The sequence below is a fragment of the Danio rerio genome, chromosome 20, assembly GCF_049306965.1.
Source record: "Danio rerio strain Tuebingen ecotype United States chromosome 20, GRCz12tu, whole genome shotgun sequence".
In the NCBI taxonomy this organism is placed as follows: Eukaryota; Metazoa; Chordata; class Actinopteri; order Cypriniformes; family Danionidae; genus Danio; species Danio rerio.
Genome location: NC_133195.1, coordinates 23,807,395 through 23,826,792, shown reverse-complemented (window position 1 = coordinate 23,826,792; position 19,398 = coordinate 23,807,395). Strand labels below are relative to the sequence as shown.

General features: G+C 37.0%; 1 protein-coding gene across 1 annotated transcript in view; it reads right to left on the bottom strand.

Annotated features, from left to right (window-relative positions):
* nudt14 (nudix (nucleoside diphosphate linked moiety X)-type motif 14) overlaps positions 1-12,953 on the bottom strand; it is a 72,590-nt gene extending 59,637 nt beyond the window's left edge. The window contains exon 1 of the mRNA NM_001044888.1: positions 12,873-12,953. Within this exon, the coding sequence (NP_001038353.1) occupies positions 12,873-12,953 (81 nt within the window). The remainder of the gene's footprint in view (positions 1-12,872) is intronic.
* Between the last annotated feature and the right edge of the window lie 6,445 nt (positions 12,954-19,398).

Here is a 19,398-nt window from a genome sequence, read left to right as displayed (position 1 = left end):
CAGTGCTAGTGATTACAAGGGTCTTTCATCTGGTTTTACACTTGAACCAATAAACGAATGCTTAAATCCATGTAACTGAATGTATTTTAATGACATTACAACATTAATGCTGTAAAAATAACCTTGTGAAATTGAAAATACTCACATTAAGCTTTCACCTGAAGTTTATTCTAGGCTGAAAACCACTAGCTGTGCATAAAGCATTTTGATAATAATAATGTTTAACATCCATGAAACTGGACAATATTTGTGTCCACATTTTTTTTTTTTTTCAGTTTGACTGATGTCTGGATTTGCAGACAAATTGCACAGCAACAACTTAATACTACAAAGTCTATAAAAAGAAATGATAACAGAGGTCAGAGAAGCTAAAGGAGGAAAACAAATGCATCCGGAAAGAGAGACATCCCGATCCTGACAGGCATACAGGTAACAGCAGCACTTCCAAAGGAATTGCCAAACACTCACAGGAAAACAAAATATTCTGCAGAAGTTTGAACAAACTTTAACTAGTTAACCTGTGTTTCAAACATGATTTTCTAGTATTTGCAACATTAAATGCTCTTTATGTTATATTAATATGTTTCTTTATAGCTCAAATTTAGGCGATCATAAATAAATCCATAAAATTTTTGGTAAAAAACCGGCAGCTGTGGTTGCCAGTACTTTACCATTAAAAACACGGTACAAACCGTAAAAGTCATTTTTCATTTTCACAGTAAATTACCATATTTTAATAATTTATCGAGGTACTATGTCTGTATTTTGAATGATCATCATCTACATATCTTTTGTTACACAGTTAGACACCACCCACATGCAGGTGATGAGGAAGTTACATAATGAGCCAATGGTCATCACAATAAACTTTTCCCACAAGCAGAAAAGAGTATCAGCATATAGAAGGTGCTCAGTGTCATTCACACAGCTACTTAACAATAGTATCCCATGCAGGGAATTCTGGGAAAGTCAATTTACGGTTATTCGCCATATATATTAAGGAAACATACCGTTAACCAGGTAACGGATTTGTACTGTAGCATTTTTACAGTTTTTTACCGTTGAAATCGTGGCCATTTTTTACAGTAGGGTTTATTTGTTAAAGTCTAAAGTTTGAGTAAACATGTAATGTACTTTACATGTGCTTCATGCAATATAATTTCATTTAATGTGTGAATGCTTAATTCCATATACATTTTTTTTTCTTGTCTTTCGCGCTCTCTCTGTTAAGTGCTCTGCCCTGCCCTGAGGTTGGCTAAGGAGGCTGTCATTCTCCATTCTCCTTTATGACACCTGGATATACTGTATGTCACTCAAGAGGACAGCCAGAATCAACACCATTCTCCTGTATTTTTTTCCTGTCTCTGTTCACTGACCTACACTACCGGTCAAAAGTTTGAGGTCAGTTTTCATTCAAAAAATTATTCTGTTTATCAAGGCACATTTATTAAATATAAAAACTAATTGTTACATTGTTAAACATTTTTAGAAATTGAAATAACTCCTTACTTATTATCTAAGATTAGATTAGATTCAACTTTATTGTCATTACACATGTACAAGTACAATGCAACGAAATGCAGTTTAGGTCTAACCAGCAGTGCAATAGCAGCAAGTGCAGGATACAGGTATAACTTATAAAGTAAACTTATAGAAAAACTATGGTGATATTTACAGATGGATGTACTATGAACATTACATACAGGTTGGATTAGCTATGAACAGAGATTTACAATAAATGAATATATGTACAGGTTGCTATTAATAATCAGATTGTGCAGATAGACAAACATAATTACAAATGTATATGTACAGACAGTAAGTGTGTCAGAGAGACGTGTCGATATCCAGGTCTATAAGTGTGATCATTAACTTGGAGGGTATGACAGTGTTGAATGCTGAGCTGAAGTCAACAAACAGCATTCGTGCATTAGTGTTTTTATTGTCCAGGTGTGTGAGTACAGAGTGCAGTGCTATGGAGACTGCATCTGAGCTCCTGTTGCCACGGTAGGCAATCTGTGTGGATGGCAGTGAGTCTCTCAGATGTGCCAGGACCAACCGCTTAAAGCACTTCATGATGTGTATGTTATGTCGTGATATGTAGTTTCAATTGAAATGATTACTCCAGTCATTATTGCTGTTATAACTATTACCATTAATACTACTGCTACTACTACTACTACTACTACTACTACTACTACTAATAATAATAATAATAATAATAATAATAATAATAATAATAATAATAATAATAAATATCAGAGTAATTTCTGAAGAATTATGTGACTCAAAAATCACTGGAATAAATGGTTAAATTAAATTATAATCTTTTGAACAGTTATTTTATAGTGCCATAACATTTCACAATGTTCAATTTTTACTCTATTTTTGATTAAATAAATGCAGTCTTTGTGAGCAGGAGATGCTTATTTTAAAACGTTTAAAAATCCTACTGACACCAAACTTTTGACAGGTAGTGTAAGTCTAGAGTTTTTGCTTTTGTATGTCCTCATCTGCTATTTGTCAGTTTTGGTAATGTATCTATTAACTAGAACCTGAATAACTTTTATTAGAGTTAGCCTGCTATGTTAGATAGTTAATGAGTGGTTGCCACTTTTGTAGTTTTGCTTTGATTATACTGGCCATGCTTATGCTTTTGGTTTGATTTCTACATTATTCTTTGGTTAGATAGTTTAGTGTGTTTAGTTAGTTTTGCATTATTTATTTCTTTGTTTTAATAACACTCGTCTTTTATTTTTTTAGCGAATAATTCTATTTTTCATATTTCCATAATTTTCAACTAACTGTTAAATAGTTTTTTTTTCCTTTAACTTCTTTTGTTTTTCCTCTTTTCACCCATCAATGGTTAAGATTTCACACAAATGTTACATCTCATCCTCTTTTTGTAATCAAACACAGTGGATTATAGTAAATTGATAGGCTGTTTTGAAAATCTTGCAGGTATACAGGTTAAATACTTTTGTTTATGTGTCATTGTCTTCTTAGATTATCTTTGTATGTTAAATACAATAAGCTCTGTATGCATATTAAATACAACTACAGCAGCTGCTTTGCTTAAAGCAATAAATAATCAAGGAAACAGTTTTACTCCAGCAGTCCTATACTGTGCACACCAACATGCCGGAACAGAATTAATTAGCATTTTTAACTCTCATGTATACCTTTTTTTTTTTTTTTTTTTTTTTTAGTGCCTGTTTGTCTGAAGTCATATGTTTTTTATCTTCTTAATCTAAAATTACACTACAATCTACTTTAAATCACCAACAACCAAGATAATGTATGTTGCTCCTTTGTGTGATGTATGAATAAAATTTCGTTGTTGCCTTTAAAATAAAACGACTCTGAGTCATTAGATGATACTGTGACCAAGAAATAAACATTTTATTCACATGCTCTTTTTAGTTTTTTGTTTTCCTAGTAAAAAAAAATAAAATGAAAATAGCATCAGAATCGGCCAATTAGCTATTTAAAAAAAATCAGTATCGCCATTGGAAAATCATGTTGGTTTATCACCTCTTAAAGTATATGACACAGGAAACAGAGCATGCTAAAATGACTATTACTACTTAATATTATTATTATTATTAGTGGTAGTCGTAGTAGAAGTAGTATTACTAGTAGTAGTTACAGTAGTAGTATTCTTTCATTCATTCATTCATTCATTTATTTATTAATTTTCTTTTTGGCTTAGTCCCTTTTTTAATCTGGGGTCACCACAATGGAATGAACCTCCAACATATCCAGCATATGTTTTACGCAGCAGATGCTCTTCCAGCTGCAACCCATTACTGGAAAACACACATACACACTTATTCACACACATATACTATGGAGTACAGACCCAATTCACCTATATCACATGTCTTTGGACCGTGGGGGAAACCGGAGCACCCGGAGGAAACCCACACAAACACGAGGAAAACATGCAAACTACACATTGAAATGCCAACTGACCAAGCTGAGGCTCGAACCAGCGACCTTTTTGCTGTCAGGTGATCATGCCACCCACTGCACCACCATGACACCAGTTGTAGTAGTTTTAGTATTATTATTACTACTACTACTACTACTACAACAACAACTACTACTACTAATTGAATGAGTCTTCATTGCAACACTGTTCGGCAGGATGAAGTTCTGTGTTGCACTAGCTCTGTGAAGCACGTCCTTGAGTTGATGCATTACACAGACAAAAACATTACAAACTGTTCATTGTTTAAGTTCAATAAAAAACATTTTATTTACGCAACAAAGGTTGGACATTGGCATGCTGAGATCTATACTGTATTTCCTATTATAACTTACAGATTCAGAGCAAAGTTTTAAAAATCAAATTTAAAAAAAATAAATGGATGGGATGGGGAGTAATTGTTCTGGATGGGGCAGGATTTCCCACCCAAAAATTTGTAAGATTATAATAGAATGAGTTATTTTATGAGAGAGTGGTATGGAAAAGATTCAAATATCCACCCCTTTGTCAACCTCTACTAGGCCCATTACCTGGCTTAAAACAGGGAAGACAAGTGGGACAATATACTTTCACTTGCTACTGATTCGGCTCTTTAACCCTTGATTTTTTTTTTTACAAAATAGGGTGTCTATGTATGTATGTCTTTGCACAGTGGGGAAAAAGAAGTACCCGGAAGAAACCTCTTTGCCAACACCGGGAGAACATGCAAACTCCACATAGAAACCCCACCTGACCCAGCAGGGACTTGAACCAGCAACCTTCTTGCTGTGAGGCGACAGTGCTAACCATTAAGCCACCGTGTTGCCCCTGAACAAGTTGTTTTCAAGTAAAAGTGTAATCAACAATTAATTGATTAAACGTCTGCATCCCTAATAACAGTACAGTGATTTCCATGTAGGGTTGGGTCGATAGACGATGCCAACATAGACATTGGCGTTGTGAACCTACACAGGTTTCACAGTTCGGTTCGGTTCCGATTATCATGCCATCGATTTAGTTCAATTCGATATCTCGATGCATCGACGATGCTTTTCATACATAGTTTTATAATTGGGGGTTTTAACAAGCTGTCTGTATAAACACACCGCATTACGCTCTCTTTCATTCACAGCACACATACCCACAAACATAGACAGCGTCAAACAAGTTCCCCTTTCAAATTACACCAGTTACCGACCGCTACCATGCTTTATCCGGAAATTTAATCCTGCGCCGCAAGAAATCTGGTTGGGTCCCGCAGCTCCTGTGGTACAGCCGCGAGAATGCAGACCTCTATCCAGAAGAATCGCTGTAACAGCCGAGAGGAGAGGAAAAATCACGGCAACACATCAAATGGGCGACAGCGAGAGAGAAAGAGAGAGAAAAATAGAGTTTATTTTCATTCTCTCAATCGAAGTGAAATAAGGGCTTCTGCTGTAAGTGTCAGTGAAAGACTATCCAGCAAACACACACACACACACAGTTGTGCACAGTTACTGAGTTTTTAAGAAGTTGGAGCATTGTACATACTCGCGCTCGCCTCGCTCGCCATAGTAAGTTATGGCGACATAGCGCATATGAGATAAATGAAGTCAGCACATGATAACCGGTTATGATTATTACTGAACTGATACTGAATTGTCCGCGTCTGCATCGCAGTGCACCGAAGAAACAATTAATTTTGACACTCCTACTAGACATATTGATGCTAAGCCGGCATCTCGATCCTCTGCCCCGCCCCCTTCGCAGAAGCAACCCGCTCGCAAAAAATACACACTCGGAGCCTGTTTACACTAATATAGCTTAGTTTTAAATGGCATTCTAGAACAGAAATGATCCACGTCCACACTGGCATTTCATCTAGCATTACTGAAAAGATCTCTCTCTATATGCTCAAAACGCACTACACGACCACGCACACACATAGGCATGCGCTGCAGCATATGCCGGTAACTGACCTCAGAGAGCAGTGCACGTCGGACAGTTAATCAAGGATGTACAGCTGTATCGCGTCTCACTATAGTTGTTAAACGTGATATTTAATTAATCTTGTCTCTATCGACTCTTCAGTCTTTTGAATCTATCAGGTAACATTTCAGAGCGTCAGTACACTGCTTAAATCTTTCGCTTTCACACTTGTACTTTAGCGAAAAACTCAGATACTGTTGGTTGGTTCCTGTTGGTTGTGCACCTTTTTTACCAAACAAGTTTGTCGACACCATTATAACGACACGGACCACTCTCCCATTCATGCCAGTGTCCCGCGGAAAAAGTGATTGACAGGTGGTAATTTGTGTGTAACTTATTTTTATTTATTTAATATTTGGTTATTATGGGTAAAACAAAAAAACATGTGGGTGAGGTAGTTGAAAAGGTAGGCTACAAATAATTAATCTATAATAAATTAATGAATTATTCATAAAGAATTAATTCACCACCTCCTACAACGACGATGCCATCGTCCATTGCGACAACATTAGACAACGTACAACACCAAATTGGTCAACATCGTCCAACCCTATTTTCATGTTTAACAACATTCTGACAATTACATCTTTCCAGAAGATTTTCAGTACGCCAAAATCCCATTAGCAGATGTGATGTACAGTTGAAACATTTATTTTAGTGTCTGACACTGTAAAGACTGTAAGCTTATCCCCCACAGGATTATTTTTACCCAATCCTACCACACAACACATTGACAAATTGAATAATACAAAGCTCGATTGGAGAATCTTCAAAAGGGGTGGTGCCAAGGTGAGATGTGAGCAAGGTGGTGGCAATATTTAAAAGTATAGGTGGTAAAATAGATTGGCAGCAACTGTCTTTTGCTACATGGCAGCAGGGCTGTGTGGGTGGCAAAGCGCTGTGACTCAGTGATGCGGCTGGTGCTGAAAATTCAACTTCCTTCAGAGAGGCAAAGGTTGGAGGTGTGGGTGCATGGATTGCACTTATCTTTAGTTGTACCTGAAAAAGTGTCTGTTGTTTTCTGACCTGCACTTTAAAGCACTCACTTTTAATGCATTTAAGACCTCCTACGATCAGTTCATAATGGAAAAGCAGGACAATTAAGGCCTAATTATTCTTTTATACTAGCCTGAACAAGACTTCATATGCTTGCAGTCCTGACAACACTTTGCAATTATTAGCGTGAATTAGATCAATGAACTGACTGACCTAAACTCTTTTATTCTCTCTAATGGACACGGTATTTCTAACATAAGGCAAATTTATTCAAATCTCTTGCATTATTATGACCCACCACAGCATCAGTTTCAAAGCAGAATTGTTGCATTTTATAACAAATAGACTGAAAAACAAACTCAGGTCTTCCAGTATGAGACTTAGGATGAGTAAACTGACTAATTTGAATCTTTTGGGTCACTCACACTGTTAATAATTTCCTGTTAAATCTATAGTATCTTACTGGCAGCAGTTCACAAGTAACTTACTGTAAATCAATTACAGCAATCATACTGTATTTACATTTACAGCACCACACTGCATAACTGTACTACAGTAAAATACACTTTATATTACAGTTAAATGCTGTGTAATTTACAAAAATAGTGCAACCCTAACCTAAAGTCTTTAATCACCATAATTACAATTATTACATTATGTATCTAACTAATATTTTTACAGTATACAGGGTACTCCTTGGTAAAACCATTATAGAAATCACACAAAAATTATTTAAGGGTGCTTTCACATCTGTGGTTCGGTTCATTTGGTCCAGACCAAAGGCAACAAATGATACAATGTATTATTTTTCACAACAAACTGATTGCTTTAGTTGGAACTAGTTAAAAAGATAAAAATGCAGTCATGTGACAAAATCCACATCACTCATTGGATGTTATTAAACGTATTTCCTAAACTGCTTTCGATTGGTCAGAATTAATATGCGAGAAAGTGCCAATGGAACTGTCAAAAGTAAACAAACCGGTAGACACAAAAAGTCGCTTTTTACTATGGAGGGATGACTGTGCTGGCTGATTGTATCCCTAGTCAAAGTATACTATATAGTTTTTATAGGTCACTTTAGACAAACACTACATTTAGAGAATGAAGCGCGCTGCAGCTGGAAAACAATGTATTAATTCGCAAAAAGCAAAGGCGCATCGCATGTCACTTTAGGAGGCGTGAATTCATTTCTGCGACATGATCATATTTCGGAATTATTACCAACGATCCATCAGGTAATATATTTCCCTCTCGCTCTCTGTTTAAAAACAATGGTAAAGCACTACCAACAAATATTTTCCTCCACAACCCATAAGATGGGACAGCGCATCGGACTACAGCAGCTGGATTAGTCCAAAAAGGCACAGTACTTTTTGTGGTTGGGTCTGTTTTAGTTCGGATCATGTTATCACCACAAACAAACCACTCCAGGGTTCGTTTGAAAGCATACCGAGACCACCTCTTCAAGGTTTTGGTGGGATTGCTGCAGTCACACTTGCCCAAACGAACCGCACTAAAAGGGAAAACGAACTCTAGCGTGATTTAACCGATCTAAACACCCTTTGCTTTTTTTTTTTTTTTAAGTCAAGTGAGCCTTTGAGCAGGCCTGGCCAACAAGTTGTTGCGTTTTAAATCTAAGCTACAAGATTTAAGTGGTGTGCTACCCAAAAAGAAACATGAAAGACCTTGAAAACCTCTGTCCTCGCATTAAGGGACTTAGTGACAAACGCATGAGAATCTGGCCAGAAAGCACTATGCATTCCATCCATGCCCGCACAGAGCAGAGGATGTGGATGACTAAGACGCCTCTTGCAACAAAGTGAGGTGGACTGAGGGTCTTCTAGTCAAACTACAGCAGAAGGAAGTATTACTACACTACAAAAAATGCAACACACAGCTTGAGAAGAACAATCAAAGAGGAAACACCTACAGGTGCCCGCAAAAAAAAATAAAAAATACACAAAACAAAGGAATTAAGGCATGCCTGTACAACAGAAGGAAAAATGACGTCAACTTAAAAAAACACTATGGATGTGTTGACATATTTGCCACCACTGTTCCACAGAAAAGGATGGGAATGAATGCCAAAAATCAGTCAGTACCTACACGTTAAAAGATTAAGCCATACCCCAAGGCTATTTGAATAGAAGGTCTAAAGATATGTTGGCATGGGCCTTTTGCTACCACTCTGTAGCTGTAAAGAGGTAAGAAAAGGTATGCAATGCCAAAACAAAAGATAAATATCAAGGCAGCAAATTATATTGGCCAAAATAAGCCACTTAAAGTACCTAAAACATTATTTATTTTTTATTTATTGTGCGCACAAAACAACCTTATAGTGAAACCCTATGAGTTAACACCAAGAGGATATGATGCATATTTAATTTGCTGTTTCCATGCTGGGTGTTGTTTAATGTGCAAAGGAACTTTCATTCATTCATTTTCTTGTCGGCTTAGTCCCTTTATTAATCTTATCCAGCAAGTTTTTATGCAGCGGATGCCCTTCCAGCCGCAACCCATCTCTGGGAAACATCCACACACACATTCACACCCACACTCATACACTACGGACAATTTAGCCTACCCAATTCACCAGTACCGCATGTCTCTGAACTGTGAGGGAAACCGGAGCACCAGTAGTATACCCACGCGAATGCAGGGAGAACATGCAAACTCCACACAGAAACGCCAACTGAGCCAAGGATCGAACCAGCGACCTTCCTGCTGTGAGGCAACAGCACTACCTACTGCGCCACTGCCTCGCCCGCAAAGAAACTTTAACATCCAAAATGCCATTGTGTGCTGCATTGAAAAAAAACGATGTCTGCAAAATTGTTGCAAACAATTTATATGTGTTGAACAAGAAGGTCACTGGTTCGAGCCTTGGCTGGGTCAGTTAGCGTTTCTGTATGGAGTTTGCATGTTCTCCCCACATTTGCGTGGGTTTCCTCCGGGTGCTACGGTTTCCCCCACAGTCCAAAGATGGTGGTTCATTATGCTATGGCGACCCCGAATTAATAAAGTGATTAAGCTGAAAAGAAAATGAATGAATGAATGAATGAATGAATGAATGAATGAATGAATGAATTAAAACAAATAAATTTAATTTAGTAATGTTCAACTTAATTTGTTTGTTTAAATTCAGCCCAAACAAATTGTTTACAACCACTTAACTAATAAAATTTAGTAAACCCAAGGAATCATCTTTGAATAATTTTTTTTTGTGTGGGCTGATGCGTTTACTGCGTTTGTATACAAGTGATGGTAATTTTTTTTTATCAGTTTACAACTTGCAAAGACCTTATAAAAAGTGTGGAAGTCAAAAACAACACCAAAACCTCCTGTGACATAAACTAAGAACACTTTTAAAACGTAATGTGCAATTCTAAGGTCTACCAAATGACTCAAAAAAACATAAATTAGTTTGGGGATGATTGCAAACATCTGATTGGTCAGTGCTGCTGCACTCCAAACAATGCTGAACTAAACCTTGAGAAATGGTAAATGTTCAATGTTTAGCAACATTCTGCTATATTAAATACTACAAGAGCTGAAATATGTCTCGCAAATTTATATACTCACAATTAATCACATCATTTTTAAGAAAATACACCAATGAATTGCAAGGTTTGTTAACGCATTATTAAAATAGTTTTGTTAGTGCTCTGTGAGTTACCAAACTTTAAAAAATATTAATCATTCATTCATTCATTATCTTTTCAGCACCTTTTTTTTATCTTTCCACAGCGGAATGAACCGTCAACTTATTCAGCATTTGTTTTATGCAGCGGATGCGCTTCCAGCAGCAACCCATTACTGGGAAAACAAATATCAATAAATACTGTAATAAAGTAAATTTTTGTTCATGGTATTATTAAATAATGCATTAACTAACTTTATTAATCTAACCTTATCGATTTAATAACTAATTTAATCAAATTAAATATAAAACCAAAGCTGTGTCACTGCCAGGGCATGTAGTGATCATTACATCAGTGTCACGCATCTACCGCAAACCAGAGCAATTCACCTTAGTCGAATATTTTACACAAGTACTGTATAATAAAGATGTGAAGCATCTTGCAAAAAGAATTGAAGATGTTATAGCTGGGCAGGGTTGTCCACCTCCATATTAAACACTACAGATTAAGATTAGGATGTCATTAAACGTGCAGCATGTAAAATGGATCCAAATGGTTAAACCAAGTATTGTAGTCCAAAATCAAAACACTTTTTTACCCTGTCCCACCTCCAGACGCAGGATACCAGATTGAAGTCAGGAGTGACTGTGCCTGACTATTGGGCCTACACTGTAACTACAGACGACTTCATGCGATAAAATGAATCTTTTTCAATGTTAAAAGGAGTTTTCATAATACCCATGACCTGATATTTTTATTCTACAAAGGGTTTCTGGGTCTATTCTTCGTAGCCAAAATAAACACCATAAAACTACCATGACAATGATCACCTCTGGTACTGATAATTTGCTTTATTTAATGTTAATGCTACCAGTGTGAGTTTAAATGCCATTTTATATGACATGTATATCCATAATGAAAAAGCCATATAGTTTACCTTAAATTTTAAAATTAAAAATAAACATATAACTTTAAAATAGCTTTAAAATAAATGTTAGAACTGCATCTCAGTGAAAACCAACAAATATGAGTCAAATATCGGTGCTAAAGTTAAACTGGCAGAGGGCAAGTTATAGAGGCCAAAAGCACATTCTGCAATTTTACAATGCAGAATAAATGACATTTAGTATTGTTTTTCATATAAACAAGTGTGTTACCTCGGCATGTTTCTAAAATATTGGCCAACTTATGCTTAAGAGGAGTCAAAAACTTACATTCAGCTTGTTTAATGATAGACATGGCTTTTGAGCATTCCAGTGTCCGTGTATAAGCAACAAGCAGCATAGCAACTGTCATTGTAACCAATTTACTATGGTTCCTAAAATATGTTAGAGGCTAGTGCATGAATTTTAAACATTGATCAAAAATGACTCACTAGACCTACCTGTGCATTAAACAATTTGAACAAGACTATGAAATAAATAGACAGCATATACTGTATGGCCAAAAATACACTGTATGGGTAAAAATTTCAGACTTTTTTTAAGCCAGACGTCATTAGATTATGTAGAGATCATGTTCCATGAGCATATTTTGTAAATGAACTGTCATAAATACAGCTAAATACTATATTTGACTGTCACTGTCCCACAAGCCAAAACTTTTAGCTAATATTTAATAGAAAATAAACAAAATTGAAGTGAACTTAAAATTATCATGATAATAATTATATATATATAAAAGTTAAAAAGCCTTGTAATAACCCCCAATAATACTTGTGTTTTTTCAATATTTCAATAAGAGCCATATAAAGGGTTAAGCGGATGAAGTACTAAAATCACATATAGAATTACTATTTTTGGTTATTAGATAGATAGATAGATAGATAGATAGATAGATAGATAGATAGATAGATAGATAGATAGATAGATAGATAGATAGATAATAACTTAGCTTGTCCACTAGCATGTATATATCAGGATAGTATATCATTACTTTGCAGCAGTAGCTGTGCAATATTGTGTGCATCAGGCTTTTAATAAAGCCTTTGTATGGCAGCTGTGCTGGTTTTAATGTAAAGCATGTGCTCGAGGGAAAGTGACTGCCTTCCTGTCTATAGCTAAATAGCATCTTGCTAGTTAAGCTAAGATCACAAAACACGATATCAGCAACATATTCTTTTCAATACATCGTTTGTCATCCTGATGTTATAGTCATGGTGAAACATCAGACGCAATGTTGGTCGATAAAAGCAATGACAGAATGAATGGGGGTTGGGCTGCTGACAGCAAAATGATGAGGTGTGACCGCATCACTGACAGATGATAACGTGCGATGAAACTATAGCGACTCACCTGGTTATAATGCACCCTAAACGGTCTCAAATAGTTCGAGCTGGTGCACGGAACCACCTGAATGTTATTGATCTGCTCCATGGCTTTGACAAAGCTGCCCACGGGTACTTCTCACCACAGATGGCAGAGCCGCAGACTACTGGAGAATGAGGGAAACGTCTACGGAAGCCTGGGAAGGACAGAATAAGAGCGCTGTTCGTCTTTGCGTTGTAGTAATGTTCTACAGAGATGACTCTGTGGGCTGCGGCGCAGAAAACCGCCAGTCAGCGTTAGTTGCGGGTGGATGAGGTCATTCGCTTTCTCATTTGATTTAAGGTTAAATGACGGACTCTGTCGCCTCAGCACGTCCTCTTTCAAGCTTTACAGCGCGCGCGCCTGACGCGCGAATGCAGGTGTGCTTGACTCGTGCTGACTGAACCTCAGATTTAGCGCCAACTTCAGGGAGCGCGCGATTTTGTAAATAAACCGCCAAAAGCCCTACATTTAGTAACTTTCTGTAAATCTTTACAGAGACTTTCAGGGCTAGTGAATTATTAATTTTACCCAGCATCTTCTTCTAGGATAAATGTATCATCTTGTGTTATTGTAGATAAAATGACAACTGATCCGAAAAATAATCGATTTAGCTCTTCTAACATTGATAAAATGTGGCCTTAAAGTGAATATACTGTCTGTCTGTGTGTTCATATAAGCACAATAAAGCGGAATTAGTTCACATCCACACGTGGTTTAATTCACACACATCCTATTCCTAGCATGACAAACTTAATCTTTGCTGTTTCAGTACTATATAGAAAAAATGCACCAAAATGCAAAAATCATACTACTTTTATACTTTGCAGTACATTCCATTCAAAACTCAGCCTTTCTGTCTTGCAACTTACATGTTTCATCCTCATTTTCTGTCTTTCACTCCACGATTGCAAAGTAAATCTTTATGCTTATCTGATTCCCTTAAAGCATTTGTGATCTACGAGGAACCATCTAAACATATGGTTTCAATGTAGTTTAGAGAAAACAGAAGAATATATTTGACACTGATGTTTTAAGAATCCCAAAGGTAAGCTGTAAGCATCAGGATGGGTGCAGGTTTCTTATCTGACCTTATGCTTTTGCTAACGTCTCATACAAACCAGCTGAAGAAGCTTATCCCCTCTTCCTTGAGACATCTTTACTTATTCTTTTCCTTCAATAGTTAAGCCTTAGTAAACAGTGACATATGAGGTAGCAACTCTGAAGGACACTTAAAATGGTTCAGCTGTATGTTTAAACTGTTTACAACAGTGTCTTGAGAGCTGGGGATGTTTGTGAGTTACCTTTTCTTTACAAGCACTGAAAGTGCAAAACTGTCACCTCTATATGTAGGGTAACAATTTTTTTCTGCGAATACAGCTTTCACACTCAGAAATGACATCATCTAGTCTGTTGTTATTGACATAATAAGTCTCTTGATGGCTTGACATGATTTTACAGACAGCAGAAATTGATCAATGTGCTAATTACAAAAAGGAAGACAATCAGGCACATTTACAGTCAAAGTCACCCGCTTTAAGGCATAAAACTCCATTGCATTTTCTCAATTATTTTTCACTTTGCATAGTTTATATACAGTATGTTGTTTTATTTTCAACACCAAAGTTCTTTGTTATTGAGAATACTCAGCAATTCACCAACATCATGCTGACAGATTAGGTCATTAAAATTACACTGTGGATAGTTATATAGTTGAAATGAAGATTATGTTTGACACTTTAAACTATATAGATATGAGACTATAATTTTAATTCATTTAAATGTGTGTTTTCTGGTGAAATTCAATGAAAGTTGTCAAGATCTCTTAATAGGTTTGTATTCAGAAATGTCTGCTGTATCTGAATTTTAATTACTGTTTTAATATTGTGATATGCTATGCAAGAGTATAATTTAAAATAACAATAAAAAGGGGTAAATACATGAAAAATATTGCAACTTTTAGCCAAATATGTGTTTCCATCAAAAATATATAATAATGTGGCATACATTTTTGACATCTGGTTTTAAATAGAAATTTTCTTCTTCCCTTATGTTCGTAAATATCCTTTTTGCTAATATCAAACAAATATTGTAAAACAAGACACCAAAAACAATGGCCCAAATGTTTGATTTCTCCTGTGGCCATGAGTTTCTCTGTACAGCAACAGTGATTAATGTGACGGCAATTCTGTCCACAGTATACTCCACACCCTGTTCTTTCAATCATATTTCTCATACCTCTAATCATAGTTCTCAGAAGTCTCCCACACGAACAGTTTCCGCCCCTTGGTTCCTCTTTCCCTCCCTTTCAATCTTCTATGAGTTTGACTGGAAAAGTACAAGTTTTAATTTGATCTAAATTAGATCTTTTGATGAAAGCTGGGTGAAAGTCAACCGATAAGCCAGCACGGAAATCCAGCAAGTTTCATATGGACCCCGGGGTGTGCACCTTTCCATCATCTTTAGACGCAATACTACCCGATACAGTGATTGCAGTTGCCTGCAATAATAAAATAAAAAGGGCAATCGCAACAGCAACATACATCCCAGAGCATGGAGGTGTTGAGAGCAGTTCAAAAAGTGTAACAACCAGGATGCCCTAACTTTGATGCTAAACTCAGAGAGAAACAGTGATGTCACCCAAACTGCAACATGGCACTCCATCTCGGACATTCCGAGGGTCCCAATCTCTTCAAGCCAGCTTCCTCCATGGAGGGCCAGGAGGCCCACCCTCTATACACTTTCAGGATGTAACACTTTTGCTAGCTGATTTACATCTAAATAAACATTGGCAGACAAAACAATGTGCGACTGGAATGGAAACGCAGCCCTTTTTTCTCCACCCGGCAAATTGATATGAACCGATTGAACAAGGCTGCACTTTATGATAAGCAGTGCTGGAGGTTTACAGTCATGGCGTTTAAAGCCTAAGAAGTGGTTCACTGAGAGTTTAAGAGGCCTTTATAAAGAGACTGAATTTAAATATGTATAGAAACACTGATTATATTTATTACAGAAATAAACGTACAATTTCACCTTACAAGCAAAACCAGCATAGGTGCATTTAATTTATGTGTATTTATTTATCACTTTATTAGGTATACTGCTTATTCAATTCCATTTATTTATATTTATGGTGGTTTTTGCTATTTAGATTTTGCCAAAGGAGCTTACCATAAAGTTGATGTGTTTTTAAATTCATTAATTTTCTTTCGGCTTAGTCCCTTTATTCATCAGCAGTGGTGGAAAGAGTACTGAAAAAGCATACTTAAGTAAAAGAACCATTACTTGCCTAAAAATGTAGTGTGAGTAGAGTAAAGGTATCTGTTGTAAATATTGCTTAAAGTAGGAGTAAAAAGTAGCCCTTTTAAAAGTACTCATGAGTAGTGAGTAGTGAGTGTTATGCTGTTAAAAGTTGATGCATTTACATGTAATTTGTGGATGTGTTTAAGCCTAACATTCTCTAATGCATTTAGTTATTGCCCAGCAGGCACACAATGTCATAATCATGTAATATTAGGTTAAATTTAGGTTGTGATGTCAGGTGACCAAATTCAATGTCTAGCCAGGGTCTAAAGACAACACTATTTTGATGTCCAATAATGACATCAAATGATGTTGATATTTGGTTGATTTTAGGTTGTTAGAAAGTGACCAAAATCCAATGTCGAGCCAACATCTTAAACCAACATCCTATTGATGTCAAATACTGACATTTTTTCATCAGTTATGGCTGTCAGGGTTGGTGAGGGGAATTGGGTAAAAAGGAGTGAGGACTCAAGTGCAGGTAAATGGGGAATTTATTAAATATCACTCAATATGCGTCCTCGTGTAACATCATCATCAGGTGCCAAAGTTCAGTTCCAATACTCAAGACCGCAAAAACAGAGAATGCGTGAAACTTCCCGGATGTGATCTTGATAACTCAAACATTCTCTCAAATCCCAAATCGCATACTTAAGCACTATTCATCGCCATTTTGTAGTATAAATAGTGTAAGTAGTGCGTTTACACTGAAAACTCTAAAAATAATAATTGCGATTTAATTACACAGATGATGCACTCATTCGACTGGTAAAATGAAGTGTGTAATGATGGACACTTCATGCACTCAATGACCGCTGCTTTGCTCAAGTAGCGGAAGGGGCGGAGCTATCGGGCGCACATGTTGGATAACTTTATTTATTTTAGATTGTGAAAGCAAAACTCTTCAATGAGAGGGATTATAGCGCCTCCCGAAGGAGAAAGTGGTAATACTCACGGCAGGTATTATTTGGTACTTTGCTCATTTATTTCACTAATTTGGCAACCGTCAAGTGTCATCAGGGAAATGGGTTAAATTTTCGCTTAGCAAAAAACATTAGTGTTCCATTTGGGACGACACCACATACATATATGCTGTTGTGCTGTTGTGTAAGTGCATAAGTACATGTATGCATGAGTGCATAGTGTATAGTGTGCCATTTGGGATGCAGCTTAGGTCTATTACACCCCATTCACATGGGGCGTCTGCATCAACGCTTCCTATTCACTTTGAATGGGTGACGTCAGGCATTGTCGAACTGTATTGTGGATCGGTCAGCTCCGCTTCAGTGGCGTTGCTCGCTGCAGAAGTTGGGACCTTCTCAACTTTTTAAGCTTTAACTTCAGAAGCTTTAGCCAATCAGAACGCTGTATGCAAATACAGTAGCTCAGACAGTAGCCGATTGCTGACTAATATCATTGGCTGACACTGTTATGATGATCGCGTAAGCCCCAACTTTAGACACGCCCTCTGTCAACTGTTGACGCTGATGTAAATTGGGCGTTATCAATTGAGTATTACCAGTATTGTTGTTGATCATCTTGCCTTGGCTACTTAGACCCGAGCACCCGGAGGAAACCCACGTGAACACGAGGAGATCATGCAAACTCCACACAGAAATGCTAACTGACCCAGCCGAGGCTTAGGGCCTACTCACACTATGCCATCCGTACCGTGCCCAGGCCCGTTTCCCGGATCGTTTGAGAAGTGTGAGTGCGCTGAATCGGGCTCAAGCACGGTTCACTTGGCCGGCCCTGGCCAGGTTGGAAGAGGTGTGCCTGAGCGCGGATCACTTGGGCTTGAAACTGAAAGCGAGACGTGACTTTTAAGGGACTGTTTCATATGGATTTATTAATCATTCTTACTGTTCAGTGAACGCAAACTGCCGTAGTTTATTAAAAACGCAAACCCCTCACTGTACGTCAGCTGCGCGCCTTCAGCAGACCTCCTCATTCCTGCAGCACGAGGGCTTTATGATTGTTTATGAGCGCCAAAAGTGGCGGATCTGTCCGGTAAAATATCTGACTGCGTGTCACCGCATCCCTAAGGACTGTTTGGCGAAATATTTGACTGCATGTCAATGCATAACAAACGACTGAAAGGATATAACTAGAGAAATCTCCACTGTGCTACTGGGTGAGAGCGTATGGCAAGCCGTTTTAGCATTTAAACCTTGTTCTGACTATCCATAAATATATTTAGAGATTTCTCTAATTATATTTTGACTTGTCATAATTATAATCCGACTAGTCAGATTGGAGATATCAGCAAATATATTATGACTGACTAGTCATATTCCTCCATTGACTTCCATTGAAAAATATTTGCAGATATCTCTAAATAAGTTTTGACTAGTCACAATTGTAATTAGAAATATCTCCAAATGAATTTTGACTAATCAAAAATCAAATTCAAGATATCTACAACTGTAATTCGACTATTAGTAAATTAAGATATCTTCAAATATATTTGTAAATAAATATGATGAATTAAATATATCTCTAAATGTATTATGACTAGTAAAAACTCAGTTAGAGATATCTCTAATTACAATTGTTACTAGTCAAAATTCATTTGGAGATATCTCTAATCACAATTGTGACTAGAGATATCTGCAAATATTTTTCAATGGAAGTCAACGGACGAATATGACTAGCCATAATATATTTGCAGATATCTCCAATCTGATTTCGTACTAGTACAATTGTAATTGCAGATATCTCTAATTGTCATTCTGAGTTGTGGAATTATAATTATGACAAGTCAAAATATAATCAGAGATATCTCTAAATATATTTATGGAGTCAGAACAAAGATTTAAATGCTAAAAAGGCTTGCCATAGAGCGCTTTTCACTGAAGAGAGCAGCAGCGATGACGTAAGCGTGCCGAGGCCCGATATGGTGTGAGCGCGGGCCGTCGGGGGAGACGGGAGGGGGGACAAGCGTGCTTTGGCCCGGTTCGAGGCAACTGTACCTAGTGTAAGTACGGCCTTAAACCAGCGACCTTCTTGCTGTAAGGCGAACGTGCCACCCATTGTGCTACCGCGTCGTCCAACATTTCATGTCAATAAGTTTCAATTCTGTATATTCAGTTCTGTATACTCAGATGGCCTTCTCAGTCTCCAGATTTGTTCAGAGAGATCAGGGGGCAGAACTATTTGAAATAACTTGCATTCACAACACAACAAAAACAAAGTAAAAGAAAATGAT